The sequence below is a fragment of the Caretta caretta genome, chromosome 2 (genome assembly GCF_965140235.1).
Source record: "Caretta caretta isolate rCarCar2 chromosome 2, rCarCar1.hap1, whole genome shotgun sequence".
NCBI lineage: Eukaryota > Metazoa > Chordata > Testudines > Cheloniidae > Caretta > Caretta caretta.
The window spans coordinates 75,183,758-75,201,687 of record NC_134207.1 but is presented as its reverse complement, the minus strand read 5'-3'; the positions used below and the strand labels follow the sequence as shown (position 1 = coordinate 75,201,687).

Below are 17,930 nucleotides of genomic sequence, written 5' to 3'. Positions count from 1 at the left end.
TAATTCCTTTATCTGTTGGAGGTTTGTGTAAAAACTATAACTTTTTAAAACAAAGAGAAAGCAGAAATGAGGAGGAGTGAAGAGCAACCTCAGAAGGGAGGAACACCTGAACCAAGAGAGATTAAGTGTATATGAATGAGCAGTACTGTAACTAATTACAAAAAAATTATATATAAAGGCCTCATTTGTAATGTCACTACTCCAGATTTCTGTTTTACTTCTTATACATACAGCACTGTGAAACATACTGTAATAATGCCTATCCCAGTATTTCAAAATACTCAACCTACTACTAATAATAATGCAGGTGGTAATTGTAACTTCCCTAATAAGAGTGTGTTGCTATCTGCGGTACCAGAGTAAAAGGGACAGACTACAACACCAGATTGGAAAAAGATTGTTATGCTTGGATATGAGGTACTATCATATGTACACATATATATATTTATATACACACCCTACTAATACAAATACCATATCCATATTATCCCTCTATGTTAATTATTTGGGCTTGCCCCCAAAGCTCAATCATAACACTGTATTCCTCAATCAAAGTTCCGGGCCTACCATAAAGGAACTAAAAACAATTGGAAAAATAAAATCTATCTATCGGTCATATGAGGGAATGTGCAGACCAAGGGACAGATGGGGCATAAAAGTGTGAATGGTAGTGTAAGGTGGCTGTATAGTAGTGTTTAGTCCACTGGGTCATATTCAGTCCATGCATTGTGTTTTTCCAGGACAATGGGTAAACATCCTCCCCATAAAAAGACACAAAGTCAGGAAATGTAGTAGAAAAAGAGCACCTGAAGCATGGGCCTGATGCAAAGTCTGAGGCGTGAACCAAAGTCAGCAAAAGTTATGCTATGAACAACAGTCAGGCCCTGTCAAAAGCAGATGCTTGCCAGCAAGTCAGTGTCCAGTACGCAGACTCGGCACCAGTATTTCTAGCATTGCTAAAACACACTGAACACAGTCCAGTTGGCCAGCACAAGAACACCCCAACCTAGTACACGATAAAATGGTGTGACGAAAGTGCTGAGTAGTGATATTTTGTCTAAAACAGGAGTAAAAGTACAAAGCCACGTAGTGAATAGAAATGTTTTGTCTGACTCAGGAGGAAAGAACAAGGGGAGGTAACAAACAGGTCATGAAACGTGTAAGGTGACACGTAAGTTGTTTATCCCAGATTGTTTCTCAGTCTATAAATGTTGGGATCCCTACATCTGGCCAAGGGGCAGTGGAAAGTCCTACCACTGACTGAGCTGGTTCATTGTCACAGGCACACCTGTGTTTGTGTACCTGTAACCATTGAGGCGGGACATTAGCACCATGCTTCATTAGCAGTAAGCTTGGCCAGTGCCTTTGCTACTAAACCAAGTCTTGTGGTCTTATTGGGCAGTTCAGTTGGAGCCTGATGTATGAACTGTCTGGCTAGAGCCATTGTGGCATGCAGAAAGAACACACGCAGCCGAACATATGATGACACTATACACTGGGTGCCGGAGAGTGGCGGCTGCTGACTGAGGGCCCAGCTCTGCAGGCAGCAGCACAGAAGTAAGGGTGGCAATAGCACACCATGCCATCCTTCTGCGCTGCTGCTGGCGGTGGCTCTGCCTTCAGAGCTGGGCTCCCGGCCAGCAGCTGCTGCTCTCCAGCTGCCCGGCTCTGAAGGCAGCGCCGCTGCCAGCAGCAGCGCAGAAGTAAGGGTAGCAGTACCCTTACAACACCTATACCCCTCCCCACAATAACCTTGAGACCCGCCCCCCACAACTCCTTTTTGGGTCAGGACCCCTATAATTACAATACCGTGACATTTCAGATTTAAATAGCTGAAATCATGAAATTCATGATTTTTAAAATCCTATGCCCGTGAAAGTGACCAAAATGGACCATGAATTTCTTGGGGCCTTATTTATAGTTCCATTCCAAAGAGAATTCCATTGTGGAAGAGCTGTGCTTGCCTCTGCATCTGTTTGCTTGTTCAGAGCACCACTGTGTGTGCAGCCAACGTAGTCCCTCTCCAGGAGCAGAGAGAACACTTTACGCTACTTGATTATTTATGAAATGGGAAATTGGATGATCTTTCATTCACTAGTTTTCTTTCTGCCCGTCTCCTCCTCTTTTCAGCTCTGCTGCTGCTAATAGTGACATAAGTTGATGGCAATGGTCAGCAAAGCCATGACCAGCATCCACAGTAGAGCCCTAAAAGGCAAATCCATTATTCTGTGAGCTGGTGCTTAAAAGCACAGAGTTCCTGTTTATTTGGGAAGAAATCACTCATTCTCAGATGAGGGGAAGAGCAGGAGTATGGTAAACAGATGTTAACCATCCTATTAACATGTTTATTGATATGGACTAATTTTTGGTACTGATGCAGCTCTTTTACTATTGGTGACTTTCAGATTAAATTTGTAATTTACAAATTTACACTTTACACTGAACATTTACACTTTAAAATAGCAAAAAACTGGGGATTACTGTATTTCTAGGGGACCTGGTAATGTCTAGAAAGGTCTTGTCATTCAATGAGATGAAAAACTGAGTTTCTGGCTATTTCTGTTCGTTAAATATCCCGTGACACTTTTCACAAATGTTAGTTGGGATGGTTACATGCTGCCTGTGTATATTTCCTCTGCAGTTACAACAGGGTGCAGCTTCCTTCATTACTTCTACTCCTAAAACTTCTGTGTAGTGAGGCTGTGCACTATTGAACAGCTGCCATTTCACTAATGGGTAAAAATGATGGTTTGTACAATCAGTTAATATAGTCTGGGAAGCACTTTGGGATCCAAATGAATGCAATAACCTATACAAACAAATATCACTGTGTTTTATCTACAAATATTCCAGACAGGACTCAACATTTATATATGATCAACTTCTTCATGGGAAGGCATTAATTCTTAATTTCTGTCAGTAAGATTTACTGTCAGTAAGTCTGTTGCATACTATGAGAACTATATTAAAAGGTAAAGAATTTGTCTTAACAGTGGACACATCTCAGAGAGGAATCTGTGTACAGGTCTTAAACATTAGAGTAAGATTTGAGTTAAAAAAAAATTCAAAAATGCTCATGTCCCATTCTCCAAAACCAAAAAGACTTAGGTCATTTAGGAGTCTCAGCCTCACTGAGAAACAATAGGACTTAAACCTCTAAGTGTCTAAGTCACTTCTAAAAATGGAATGTATACACTGTTGAAAATGTTAATCACTGTCTTTATTTGTCTTTTCATTTTTTTAACTTTGGTAAATACTGGAGTGGTGTCTGTCACTCTGTGGATGTGAATGGCTTTTTGTTTGACACATGTGCGTTAGATAGGACCAATGCCTTATAGTAATATGGACAGGTTGGGAAACGGATGTATTCAGGAAGAATCTTTGGTATTTTGGGGGACTAGCTTTAGGTCAGAACCCTTAAAGTGAGTGATTACTTAATAAATGGCATCAACTCCTTCCATGAAGAGAACTGCTGGTTACAGGTGGCAGACATTATAACCACTAACACCTTCATATTCTGTTTTTACAACCTTTGGCAGTGTCACTTTCTTCTCAGTTTATGGCTTGAAATTTAAGAACTTCATTTCTTCATTCCCAAGTGCTTTTATAAAAACATGTTCAAGTCACCCTGATTTTGTGGTTACTGATTTTTTTTGTGTTTGTGTTTATTTGAGCAGAAAAAAGTCACATTAAATGCTTTCTTGGATACTCTCATGTCTGACCCCCCGCCACAGTGTCTGGTCTGGTTACCACTCCTGCATCGATTGGCAAATGTTGAAAATGGTAAGTGATGGCTGCTCACCAAGTTTAGTTAAAGAATAGCAGTTGCAATGGGGACATCTAGGCTATATACGATGAGCTTCTCAGTTTATGGATGACATTATAAGAGCTACTGTACTGAGGTTATTGATTCCAGGTGCCATCCTATAGCTGCTAATCAAATAGGATGGCTTTGTGTCACTCATTCCACTTGTAGCCTTGTTTAATTTTTTGCTGTGCTCTGGAGTTTGTCCTAATTTTTTCCTCGCTTTCGATGCCCTGGATAGCCAGAGAGCTTCAGTAGGTGGCCCACTCGTGCCACACACACATTTGGTAAAATCAAAGACCGTGACATTTATTAGCTATGACCTAACAGCACTAAAGGAGGAACAGCAAGGCAGCTCCTTCCCACATAATCTACCTGGCAGGCTAAGTCCAGATTCCATAGCAGAATGCAGACCCTGTCGCAGCACTGAAACTGCAGTCGCAACCACAGAAGGACCCCAGTACTGTGGGTACATGCCATCTTCTCTCCACCCCTCCAAGCCCTATATATTTTCCCAAATAGTTCTGGCAGATTCCCACACAGTTCTCTTACGCAAAACCATCTGCTTCTGCTGTGCACAATGACCTGTATTTGACCTTAAACAGGAAAAGGATACATAATAGTAAGGACACTTTCAGTGTCTGTCGGAGCAGAGTACACCTGCTCCTAACACGGTATTTCCTCCACATGGTTCTTAAGGGGAGTTTGGCATCTAATCCTTTGCAAATGTCATTGACAATAGATCCTTTCATGTTGTGGATCTAGATGGAATGGAAGATATAAAACCTGAGGAAACATGTTAAGCCTTTATATTTAAACATTCAATTAACAATATGAATAAATCTTCAAAAAACAAACAATTTTGCTTTCCCATATTTCCCTTGGTAGGCGGGGGGGAAATCTTCTCTCTTTTGAGACTCTGTCTAATGGCTCGTCTGCTCCTTGAGCTAGCAGCTGTGTTTGAAAATAAACTTAAGAGCCTCACTTCCTTAGTCAGGAGGGACAAGGGTTGTTGTGCAGAGGATTTTCTCTTACTACCAGAGGTCATTGGGAAAGTGTTGCCAGCTCATTTCCTCTCGTGCTCCCTCCCAGCTGTCTACAGAGCATAACGAGCTTCAAAGGGGGAATGCATATATGTATTCAGTTGCAGGTAAATATAGTGTACGTGCTGCAGTGTGCAGAGACGGGTAGAGGCAATGGGAGTGCCAAGTGGGGGGAAAAAACACAGCTCGTAGCAGCATGAATAGTAAAAGATGCCATAGATCAGCCTAATTTTCTAGGGCAGTGCTCCAGGTGACACAAATCCTCCTTATATATTTTTGGTTGGAATGGTGGACAAAATGGAGCCCATTCTTAGGGCCAGATTTTCAAATGTGGGTACTAAACATTGAGTGCTTAAATCCATATCCATCTATCTAAATGTGGTTAGTTAACTACATCAGCTGTAGGTGATTAAAATAGGTATCTAGATGCCTTTATATAGATTTAGGCACCTAGCTTTAGGCACCGTGTTTGAAAATCTGACCCCTGACCCTTAGGCTCACCAATCCAACTGCTAATGATAACAATAAAAACCTATTAGAGCAAGGTAGATTTCCTCCTAATTTCCTCTACAATAAGCTCAGTTTGCTTTGTAATTTAAACATGTTTCTGAGGCTGTAGGAAGGAACTGTGCATGTTGCTTCAGAAGTGATAAAGGATTTGGAGTTGGGAATGAAGCAAGTGCAGTTTGTACCCTGGAAGAGACCCACAAAAGACTTGTGAAGTTTTCACATATATATTTTCCTCAGCCTAAGACCATGAATAGCATTTGATGTTGAAAATTACTTCCAACAAAGGAAGGATTCAGTCACCATTTGGGACTTCATTCTTAATCTTGTTCTTATTGTTTCTTTTGTTTGTTTTGTTAAATTTCTCTCCCCCACAGTCTTCCACCCTGTTGAGTGTTCCTACTGCCACAGTGAGAGCATGATGGGATTTCGCTATCGATGCCAGCAGTGTCACAATTACCAGCTCTGTCAGGACTGCTTCTGGAGGGGACATGCTAGTGGTTCCCATAGCAACCAACACCAAATGAAAGAATACACATCCTGGGTAAGGGAAGGTTCATGCATTTGAACTCCAGCAGTTAGAGAGAGAATCCCAAGGATGGAGTAGGAATTGGCCAGTTCAGTCATTTTATATAGCAAAATATAAAACTTTGGTGGCCAATTTAGATAAGTATGGAGAATCCACAGTTGTGCTCCTTGTTCACCATTAAGCTCTGAGACAAGAATTTCTTTTCTGAGCGTGGATTTGAGCAGTCTGACAGTTTAATACTGTGCTGGATGTCAGGACAACTGCAGGAGGGTGTTGGAATATAATGCTATTTTCACAGTAAGTTTTTCCATTTTTGAAGGACCCATAGTTTACTATTTGTTAGGCTTTCTCTCTGTTTCTCTGATTCATATCTAATGATTACATGTAAATGAAATTATTGGGACTACTGAAGTATCATTCAGCTGTCCATGAAATCTTTTCTTTTTTTAGGAAGTAATTTAAGTTTGTGTGTTCAATATATATGTATTATGTTCCCATTATAATAGCATTTGAGTACATTAACATAATTACATCCATAATAAATCATACAGCCTATATTAAGTAACAAAAATAACCACCCACCTTTACATCATGTTAAAAAAAAAATCCACCGCTTATACGCAGCTGGCACAAATGCTTCACCAAATAGTTCAACTTCTCCCTGAAATCTGGGCTCTAGCAGAGCCAAAGGAGAAGCAAATTTCCAGCAGAGGTCCCAACACTAAGAACATGCCATCTTCAGAATTCAAATCCGGGGACTGTCAGCAGAGGCACTTCAGCTGATCTCAGAGGTGTCAGTGGTGCATTGTACGTGGAGAGGAGTGGTCTTTTAGTCAGGAAGGATGCAGACCACAGTGTGTGTGTGGACACGTGTTTGAACCTAAGTTTTCAGAACCATGTTTAAAACAATTAAAACTCTGCTTCTGTGAAAGTAGCTGCCTGCCTGATGATGATATTGCACCAAACAAGCAAGGGTTAACTATAAAAGAAATACTGTTTGATGATCAGTATGCCAGGCACATGACTCTACTCTGCCTCACAATAGATCTAGGTGGACAAATGCCCTCTGGGCTCTCACTTTGTGGACATGGATGACTTGAGTTTAGACTCTGGATAGAAAAGTATGTGCCACCTGGATCTTTTTCTCATCCCTTAACAGACAGTGTATTTGTGGAATGATGTATCTTGCTGTAGGAAGTGTGCTGCAATGGTAGGGAAGGAATCTGGTCATTTCACTTGAAAACTGTTTCAAAACCTTGCCAGACTCAATAAAAAACAACATATGAATACATGTCTAGTTGCCCCTACTACCCAAATGTTGTTTACTTTCTGACTGGAATATTTCAATTCAAATCTGAAATTGCCTTACTGCTGTGTACATGGGTGTGTGTTTCTTTCAAAGCAGATTTGATAACAATGGCCTTAACACTCCCTGTGTATGAATGTTCTATATATTGGGCCTAATCTTTAAAAGTTAGGTACATGCACACACCCGGGGTGTGCCTAACTCATGCAAATATCTCAGGTGCGTGTGTATACTGGGGATGTCCAATAGAACTCAATTATGGTGAATTCAGAGTGAAACTCCATTTATAATAAAGTAGAGTGAGAGTCCTAAATTGTTCAGATTCATTGTTGTGTATAATTTATAATTCCAGAAATAAAAATAATTAATATCCTTCCTTATGAGGATCTCAAAGCACTTTAAAAACTCTAGCAACTTAAGCTTGATATCCCTTTTTGATTGGGAAGTAGTATTAACCCCATTTTACAGATAGAAAAACTGAGTCCCAGAGAGATTTAACTGGCTTGTCCAAGGTCATGCAGGAAATCTGTTGCAGAACCTCGAGCAGAACCCAGCACTCACAGCCCTATGCTACAATCACACAGCCATCCTTTCTTCACTTAGAATGAAGCTGTTATCTGGGGATTACTTATTATAAAAGAGTTTCACTGTCTATAATATGTCATTATGTTTATAAAAGCTGAAGATGTAGCTGTCCTAGTGCTTTAAAACTAGCATTACATTGTGTTGCACTGTGAAGACTTGTGGGATCCCAGGATTCAAATGCGTGGTGTTTACACAGTGAGAGCAGAGATGTTAAGCTTTCATTGCTTCCCAAAAAACTGATCAGTCTCTTCTTTTAGCTTTCTGTCTCCAAGTCCATGAAACTCCATCAGTATTGTGTATGAAATTTCATTTGCCCTTATTGTAGCAGAGGCAACAGCTTCTAAGGCAGACGAGAGAAGCTGTAGATTAAAACACCTAAAGAATGAAAAAAGCTAGTGAAACAGCTAGTGAGGAGGAGAGGGAAGAAATATAGTGCACTAGCTTGTATGCATGCCACTACCTTCGAATAAACAGCATCTCCCAGGGCCTGATCCAGAGCCCACTGAAGACGATGGGAATCTTTCCATTGACCTAAATGGACTTTGGCTCATTAGACCCCTAAAGAAAGGAGTGGAGGGAGGAAAAAGTTAAGAATATTTGATTGTAAGTGGTAAGGTTTTGTTTTGCACTTCCTGTAGTTTCAATGTAACAACCATTTGCACCTTACTTGTCCACATTACTTTTACCTTCCTTGTTCCTCCCAGAAATCACCTGCTAAGAAGCTAACTAATGCACTTAGCAAGTCTTTAAGCTGTGCTTCCAGTCGTGAACCTTTGCACCCAATGTTCCCTGACCAGCCTGAAAAACCTCTAAACCTGGCTCATATTGTGTAAGTATCTGTGTGCTGTAGAGAAAGTAACCTTTGTTCCAGTTGACATGTACAGACTGTATCTCCAATGGCTCTGGAGGCAATGCATGATGGCTGTTTCATGTCTCATGCAGTGAATCAACTGCTTTGTATAAAATCACAAGAAGGGGCTTTCTGTTAGCATGAATTTACCTTGGTGGTCCAGGCCACATTTAAACTATTGAAAAAACATATGGATGATGATACATACAGGTGACACAGATATGGGACACAGTCATAAGTGGGGAGAGAAGAGAGTGAAAGTATTTAAATTTTGTGTAGTTTTCATGGTTTAGTACATTTAGATATATTCACGATTCAGCTCTCTGGATTTATTCTCATGAGTCTCCAGACTTCAACGTAACACTGTATTGTCTTGAACTAAGGTGCCAGACAAGAGGTGAAATCCTGGCCCTCTTGAAGTCAATGGCAAAGTTCTCAATGACTGAATGGAACCAGAATTTCACCCATCAAGTCTTAAAACAATGCAGCTGAATTTTCATCTTATTCTAATCTTGGATTTCAGTTTATTGATCCTTTTTAATTTACTCAATACTGTAGTTTGTCTCTAAGTTTTCCCTTTCACTCTCTTTTTTTATTTAAAGTTTATCAATTGGTCATGCTTTCCTCCCTACCGGTCAAAGCAGAAAGAAGGCTAGATTTGCATACAATGGGGAAATTGCCACTTCAGATGATATGCATTCATTGAAGGGCCTCCATCTGGGCTGGTAGTAGATCAAGTATTTGTCATCTGGTTAGGTGACATTGACTTCTCTGGTGACCTGTGCTTTCTTGGTCTCATTTGACCTAAAAGTGACACGCTTTCCCAGGAATTCACAGCAAAACTAAAGTAACAATTGGAAAAAGGTTCCAAAGCAATTAGATGTGCTGAAATGATTTTAAAGACATTTTATTTTAAAATACTTCTCATGAAAAGTGCTGCAAGCATTCTTATTAAAAAAAAAAAAAGTCAGTCAGTCTTTTAACCACCTCCATCTTGCTGCTGACTGAAGCAGTGCAGGCAAAAACCATAAAGGCTGTGGGAACCCTCTCTTAACCTGCTTCGACATTTTAAAACTAAATCATGCTGATGATTGTCTTTGGGTGGTCATAATGGGAGTTTTCCAACGCAGCACGACTGTCCCTCTTTTTTTAAAATGTGAGGCATCTCAGACAGATGTTTAATTTTGTGTGATGGTTACAACTGATTATCTCTTAAAATAAATGTACTGCTTTGATCGTAAGGATAGAATAGTGGCAGATTGTACCAAGAAACAGAATTAGATGGATTTGCTCAGATACCATGGTGATCAGCATGGTATAAAAGCCGAGAGACATGGATGGATAGATAATAATTTCACATGCAGAAATTGGGCATACATCAGAGAGATAGAAAGAGAGATCATGAAAGTAAAATTACAGCCTCTTCCTCATGCTATCTAGAGTTTTTGATTGTGGGACATTAATACTGGCTCCAGTAGGAGGATCTACCTGTATTCTGACATGAGAGACAAGATAGATGAAGTAGTATCTTTTGTTGGATCATCTTCCAACAACTTGGTCTAATAAAAGACATATTACCTTGCCTATCTTGTCTCTCTCGTATCATGGGACCAACATGGCTACAACACCACTTCAAACAACGACAATGAAAAACCTTTTAAAATAAATTTGTTTCACAGCATGATTGTAGTACCCTGCAGCAACACTGCAAACATATATTCTTAGATAGCAAATAACATGGATTATTATGAAGGAATTCAAACAAAGGGAAAGATACAGTAATTGAATAGGATCTGTTCCAAAATCTTTGCTGTAAAATTAGGATCTAGTCTTCATTCTAAATACATAGATATAATTTAGTGCGAATGGATATGAGGATGAGACCATCTATTTTGTTTTATAGTACAGTTTCTCACTTTAAATTGAAAGCAATATAACTGTATTGAGTATAATGATGAATGAAAAACGTGCAAGTCGTGGAAATAGCAGGCTCTACAGTGTAATTCACATAAATTAACTGAGGGGAAAGATATGCTACAGTAACTCATTGAGAATATCGTCTTGCTGGCACAATTTTTATTTTTAAATATAATGGAAGATGAAAGGTATCAGGAGAAACAGATCTGGGCAAGAATCCAAGCAAAGGGATTTTTTTCCATATACATTTAATGGTAGACTTCCTATGACAAAGGAGTCCTCTGTTCTCAATAGTTGCTACTTTAAATAAGGACAGAGACCTTCTGTATTGCTGTGATTTTTTTTTAAATGGTAGTAACCCTCCTTTTCATTGTACCCCTTCTCATCTTGGAGTATCCAGAGCCAAAGATCTGTCTAATTTTTCAATGTTATGGACCCAACTCAACATTTATAAATGAAACTGCAATATAAGGCAAAACATATCAAATATATGTGTCTACAGACCATTCACAATGATGCAAGAAATAATAATGTGTGTTATGATAGTCCTAGAGGGGGAATCTCATGACTGAGATTTAAGCTGATGCAGGGCCTTTTTGTGGTATTTTTGTCTACCACAAACATAATTGCCAACCAAAAAGCCCCAAATATAAAGAGATTCAATAGCATAACTAGCATCTTAGTGAGATTCTCAAGTGCACTCAACAGTGGTGTGCCTTTGCTCCCACTGAAGTAAATGAGGCCAGCACTGAAAACTTTCGGAAATCTCATCCATAATTTTGTCATTTAGTATGTTACACTATATGCTACTCCTGGGGGCATTCTGTGCCAAAAAATTTAAAAATTCTGCACACAATATTTTAAAATTCTGCAAATTTTGTCAAAACAACATTACATAATCACACCAGTTTCAATTATTTTGGTAATTTATTTCAAAATACCTGTCAGCAAGTATGTCTGTAACAATAGAGACAAACACAAATTCCCCCAGGAGTGGAGAGTTAAAGAAGCCCCTATGATAACCCAGTTCCTGTTTCTCTGCCCCCAGAGCCCAGCCAGGGGGCCAAACACCCACAACCCCTCCCCTCCAGAACCCAGTCGTCAGGTCCCCCCAGCCTAGGTAACAGCACCCCTCCCCCCAGAGCACAGCCGTGGCACCCCCAGCCCAGACACCCACCACTTACCCCTCAGAGTCCAGGGAGGCAGAGGGAGAAACAGCCTGATGCTGAGTCTCGGGCTTATGTGGAATTTCCTGCGCGCCACTGTCTCCTTCCCTTAAGGCATGCGGGGAACTGTAGCTGCCAGGAATCCTCTAACTCCCTCCTCTCCCCCTGACAGTGTCATCTATGTGAGAGCTGGGCTATGCCAGGTCCAGGGACCCCAAGTGGCGGCCAGCAGCACTGCAGCCCATTTCTATAGGGGCAAAGAAACTTCTGCAAAATTCTGCATTGGGCAGTGGCATAGAATTCCCCCAGGAGTAATATATATAGGTAGATAGGCTTGGCAGAATTTTATTTTTTTTTATAATAACTAAAAATATTGGTTTATTTTTAAGCATTTTTTCTATTTTTATCAATTTACATTTTCACGGTTATGGGAAATTAAAGGGGGAGACAACAATTATTTATTGATAATAGATATGGAGATTCAAAAAGTTAAAGATTTGTCACCATTAACACTCAAATTCTCTACATCACATGTCAAAATAAACAAGGTAAATATCCTTAAATCAAACGCTAATAAGTTCTCAAGCAGCATATTTCTTTCTTTGCCCACCTATAAATTTCCATTATTATAGATGGAAATATTTTTGTTCATTTGTGTGTGTACAATAAAAAGGACATTTACCAATGTTTCTAATCTAATCCTTCCAAGCCTATATATAAAGCTGTCTGAATATCTGATGTATGTTTTTGTTTTCCTTGCAGTACCAAAAAGTAAACAAAAATTGTTTGGGGTCAAATGAAACACTTTGTCCAACCCAAAATAAAATGTGTTTATTTTTTTCAGATTTTTTAAATTATTTTTAAAATAAAATGTAAGTAAATTTCAAAATGAAGAAAAGTCATTTCAAATCAAAAAATCAAAACATTTCATTCTGAAAATTTGAAATGTTTTTGATTTTTTTCAATTTTTTTTGACATTTCAACAAATATGACTTGTATTGTTCTTTTAATACAAGACTGTTCCATGTTCATGGGTCAACCTCTATATACTCAGGAAGTTGTAAATTCCATAAACAGCTGCAGAGCTAAAAAATATGCATCCAAGATTAGAATTTGTCCTTGATTTTCTAAAAAGTCTGCTATACACAGTTCTGTCACCCCAAATGTCCACTTTGTGTATTTAAACACACACACACAGTGTTAAAGCTGAACTTGAGAAAAGTGATGACAAATACTCTGCAGAGCGCGGCAGTAGCTTTAAGGAGCTCACCCTGGCAAAGCCTGAATTGGTTTCAATGCCAGTTTTCTTGATTTGAGAATTGACAAGAAAACAATGGCCTGTTTTTATCCATATACATTTCAAAATGCCATCTTCATTAATGGTCTCTTTTTTTCAATTTCATTTTGGCTGCCAAAGAGATACCTGGTAAGTATTTTGTTCTCCTTTAGTACATTTTCATTGTTGTTCAAAGAATGTTTAGCAGAGTCCAGCACCAAGTGTGTAATAATCTTTGGATAGTCCAGTGTTTTCGTTGTCCAGATAAAGAATAAAATGCAGAATATATATAAATCTCATGTAGCTGATATGAAATGCTAACTAATACCGCTGTTCACTGGCAATACATAAATTTCCAGTTTAAAATTCCCAGGCAATTAGTATCTTACCAACTAAACAAACTGCAAAAAGATGAGATTTTTTTTTCACCCTCTAATCTCAGTTTCAGTAACAATAGTAAGTAACCATATCAGGCAGAAAAGTCAATGTATTTTTTTTTTAAGTTAACAATGTCCCTTTAAAATGATTATAGTACATTATTTTAAAGCCGAGATGGCAGCAGGGGTTTAAAGTCTGTTGACAGAGGTTCGCCATTTTTGTACTAATTATATTTTATGCGCATTTCAGTGGACTTGGTAAAAATTCTGCACAATAAATTATTTTTCCAGAATAGGAAAAAGAATCAAGCAAATGGCTCAAAATGTGCCTCAGAACATATAAAAACCTGATGTTCATCTATCTCATTCCTGTTATGGCTTTTTATCCCGTTTTTAAAAGAAACAAATAACCCTTTAGTTTGGAGTGATTGGTTATTTATAGCAGAAGATATTTGCTGTCCCTTTACCGTGAGCAAGAATATCATTAATCTCTGTGTAAATACTGTTGCTGATGGTTTGTTAAATACAAATAAAATATGCTTAGCTATTTTGCCTTCTTTTAGGCCTCCCAGACCTGTAACCAGCATGAATGATACGCTATTCTCCCACTCTGTTCCCTCAGGAAATACTTTCACAAACAGAAGGTGAGAGCTCATCCTTTCTTACTTTTAAAACAACTCACGTGAATGGAAAATAAATCCCCGATTTGTTAGGTTCTTTGCATTTTACTCAATGAAAATGTTAGTAGAACACAGTCTCAGAAATATTCCAACCTTTTGTGGATTGAGTTTGTTATTCAGATGGGAAGGCCACATTTTAAATGCGTGCCCCTGAATTTGGGCACCCAGTTCCATGTTGGCATGCTTACATGGGCACTTAAGATGCTACAGTGCATATTTGGGTACCTAATTTTCATTGTTAATGCTCAAATGTAGAATTGGGCACCCTGATTTTTATATGCTGATGTTTGAAAATTGGACCTCAGATCCTAAGTCATTTGGCAGCGTTGGGCAGGGAGTAGAAGTTGGAATGTGAGGGTGTACATTGCGTTAACAAGTTACTAACTTGTTATCTTTGGGGATCTGAGTTAAAATTTCAGCCATGTCATTAATGGAAATGAGTTTGGTGTTCTAATTTAGATCACAGAAACTCTTTGGAGGATAAGTAAAAGAAAAGGAATTCCTTGAATTTTTAGTATACTGCATAATTAATCTAGCAAGCATTTAAAATTTTGCGTAGGGCTTATAAAAGTTGGTCAGGATAGTTTTTATGTAATATATAGAGAGTATATTTAGGATCCATGGATATGTTTCTTATACCCAGTGTTCCCTTGGTATTACTAGAGATTGAATTGAGTCAAGACCACCTGGAACAAGCACCCCTGAACTGGGGGGGGAGAATTCAAATCCAGATCTGAACTTGATAAGTTCATTTATAGTATTCATTGGAAAGCCTTGTAACATTGAATACCAAATGGAATGAAACTGCAGCTACATATTGACTCAATCCCCCTATGGCCCAGAAATGTAGTTTAACCATTGGTACTACTCTGCAAATATAGTAGTGACCTCAAGGCTTCTGATTGGCTCACTCATACAGCCAGTAGAGGGCAGGACCATGTTAAGTCAATGTTTGGAAAGATGTTGAGACATTCCTTTACCTGTTAAATCAGAGAGGTCCCTTCCAACCCTGATATTCTATGATTAAAGGCCACAACAAAGAAAGAAGTGTCTTGAAATAGGGTGGCCCTTTAGGAAACAAAGCAGAAAAGAACAGTCTAAACACTTCGTTCCCAGAGAAAAGGGGTATGTAACCCCATACACCGTTATATGTCCAAGCAGTCAAAATATCTGGGCAGCATTTACTACCAATTACATAATCTACAGAAAAAAACTGTAAGTAAATGGTCATAGTCAGGATACTGGAAGGAGAAGCACTTCTCACTCTAATGGAGAAGGTAAGCAAAGTGTAACCTTTGGCTGCATCTGATTGAATTGCTCTTGCTTTAGGTTTCAGTGCTCAGAGACCTAAAATTACCAACTATAATCTTGGTAACATAGGTATTCATGGTTATTCTTTCAGGACTGAAAACAAAGCCAAAGTATACCACACTACAATATAGTCTCAAGAATAAAGATGTTTTGCTCTCCTAATAATTAACTTTTTGTTATCTGTAAACTATCATTGTTACTAAAGTGTATGCAGCCACCAAGAAATCACAATGCTCAATCAGCAACGCAGGGTGCATAGTATTTTAAGACAGGTGCCCAATAGATGATTTTTAGTTACAATATTTACAGTGGTATTTATTGTGCTACATCTTTCATTTTATACAAAGAATTACTGATACCTTTTTTGCTTTAGTTTCTTTGTTAATTCAAGTCCTTGTCTTTCATTATCAGGATCAAATGAAGGTAGATTTCTGGCACTTTAGAATTCCTTTTCTCCTGGAGGAAGGGAGTGTCCTTTACACATGAAATCAGGACTTATCAATGGAAAATGCCCTGCAGGACATGAGGAATTTTAAAAGCCAGAGTTCTAGATAGACCTTTTGGTAGGTGGATAATATGGCATCTTTCTATTATGAAATGTTCTTGTGATGTCATGGACATTCCTGGTTATTTTAGAGTTAACAATGCCCTGAAATGTAAAATAATATCCTATATTAAGCCTCTCGTAACTTTCTGCATTGCAACTTGTTTTTGTTTTCAACCCTAATTCATTTGAATCATATCTTTTTTATTTTGTTTAAAAAAAACAGTATTCTGTCTAAAATGGTTGTGAATTGAACACACTGACTCCACTGTCAGCCTGCTACTTTGTGTATTTGCATAGGATATTAACAAGGTTTCATTGTTTGAATTATTCAGGTTACTTGAGGGTATAAATGTAGCCAGTCCTGTAGCAGATGAGCATTCTCTTATAAAGCTGTATGTAGATCAGCTTCACAACAATTCACGGTCAGTATGAGAACACTAAACCACTAATAGCTATAGTTCAATAGCTGATGCACTAAATCATTAGCAATTTAGCAGAATTACCAAAGATTCTTAAAGGAGGATCCTTTATTGATAGAGGACTTACGTGGTTTTAATTAGACTTTGATTAAACTTCACAACTGGCCTTAGAGTTTGCAAAACTTTCTGGCTTTTGCACAGCACAAATCTTTCAAATGTTTTAATAACTCTAAATAGGACTATGTATGACACATGTATTTTGTTCAAACGGACCTGTACACCTTTAAATTTCCATTTTCAGTATGTACCGCTGCTTTTCCACACTCCACAGGAGCCTGAAAGAGAAGCACATAACAGGTTGAAAACCATCCCAAGTTTCACAATGATCCTGTTCTTCCTCTTCCAGGGTTTTTGCTGCTGGTGACTTCTTTGGATCACTTCCACAATACCCCTTTCTCCTTCCCCTCATACCCCTCCTCCCCCATTGCTCCAAACAGGAATATTTTGCGTTCCTTGTCAAATTGGTCCACAAAGGGAGAGATCCAAATCCTAATGAAGTCAATGGGAGTCTTTCCACTAAAGTCACTGAGCTTTGGATCAGGCCCAGGTGCTTGATCACCGCACCCTTCTTCACCATTCCCTCTCATTTTAACAATCTGAATGAGGCTTTGCTTCATTTGGTACAAAAGAAGGAAGTGGTGCAGCTGGGCAAGACCAGTCTCCCAAGTTGTTTTCTGTGGAGTATAGTCACCTCTCATTTTCTGAATCAGTTCTTGAGCATCAGCTATTCTACAGGGAGAAAGCATTGGTGCTGAGACGCTGCTTTTCTGAATACCATGTTCCTCGATCCATATTAGAGGAGTAATAGCACCTTCACTCATTCTCTTAGGTTTTGTTATTAGTGCCCTGGTAAAATCAGTCCTCTTAGGGGAAGTTTTTCCTATCATGCATCAAAAAACAGGTTTTGAAAAGTCTGTTTGCAAGTCTGCCAGCTTAATACTAAATAGTTAGTGATTCATGTTTCAGTCAAAATTGTAAAAGCTCACCACTGAATCTCTAGTTGATCATCATAACCCTAAAAGCTATCCTGACTGTTTTCCACAGGCTGTGTTTTCCAATTTGTGGTCACTTTAATGTGTGTTGTGGTCTGGTTCAAACAGTTTTGTAACTTTGAAGAAAGATTTTCACACAAATAGATCCTTTTTACAAAAGGCAATTTACATGGTCCGTCATTTTCAGTATTCCCTTTGCAGTTGTTTCAAGTATTTGTATTAGTGTGCAAGCATTCTCCTTCAGAACCAGCTTCTCAGTTTGCTCCATCCCCCAGTGCATCTAGAATCCTGAATGCATGACATCAAAGTCCTTTGCTTACAGAAATGAATGTGGCATCATCATACATTCATCACTATGTCATCCTAATTGCTGGATTAAATGAGACAGAGAAAATGCACTGGGAAGGAGCAAACCTTTGTTAAAGAAAAATTATGAAGAACATCTGAAAGATAAAATGGATGTTTTTCATTGTCTGCTATTTGAGATGGGATCGAGCCATGAAGTTTGGATTCATAATCAAGCTTTTCCAACATTCAAAGGTGGTTCAGATTCAGGTTTT

At 38.7% G+C, this 17,930-nt stretch overlaps 1 protein-coding gene across 19 annotated transcripts in view; it reads left to right on the top strand.

The window, feature by feature from the left end:
* Positions 1–17,930, top strand: part of DTNA (dystrobrevin alpha) — a 298,132-nt gene that overhangs the window by 214,258 nt on the left and 65,944 nt on the right. For 13 of the 19 annotated variants that reach the window (XM_048840578.2, XM_048840587.2, XM_048840579.2 and 10 more), the window contains 5 exons: positions 3,678–3,783; positions 5,733–5,899; positions 8,480–8,604; positions 13,925–14,005; positions 16,232–16,321. In XM_048840578.2, coding sequence (XP_048696535.1) covers positions 3,678–3,783; positions 5,733–5,899; positions 8,480–8,604; positions 13,925–14,005; positions 16,232–16,321 — 569 coding nt within the window. The remainder of the gene's footprint in view (positions 1–3,677; positions 3,784–5,732; positions 5,900–8,479; positions 8,605–13,924; positions 14,006–16,231; positions 16,322–17,930) is intronic. The other 6 variants (XM_048840588.2, XM_048840586.2, XM_048840580.2 and 3 more) reach the window with 2 other exon arrangements.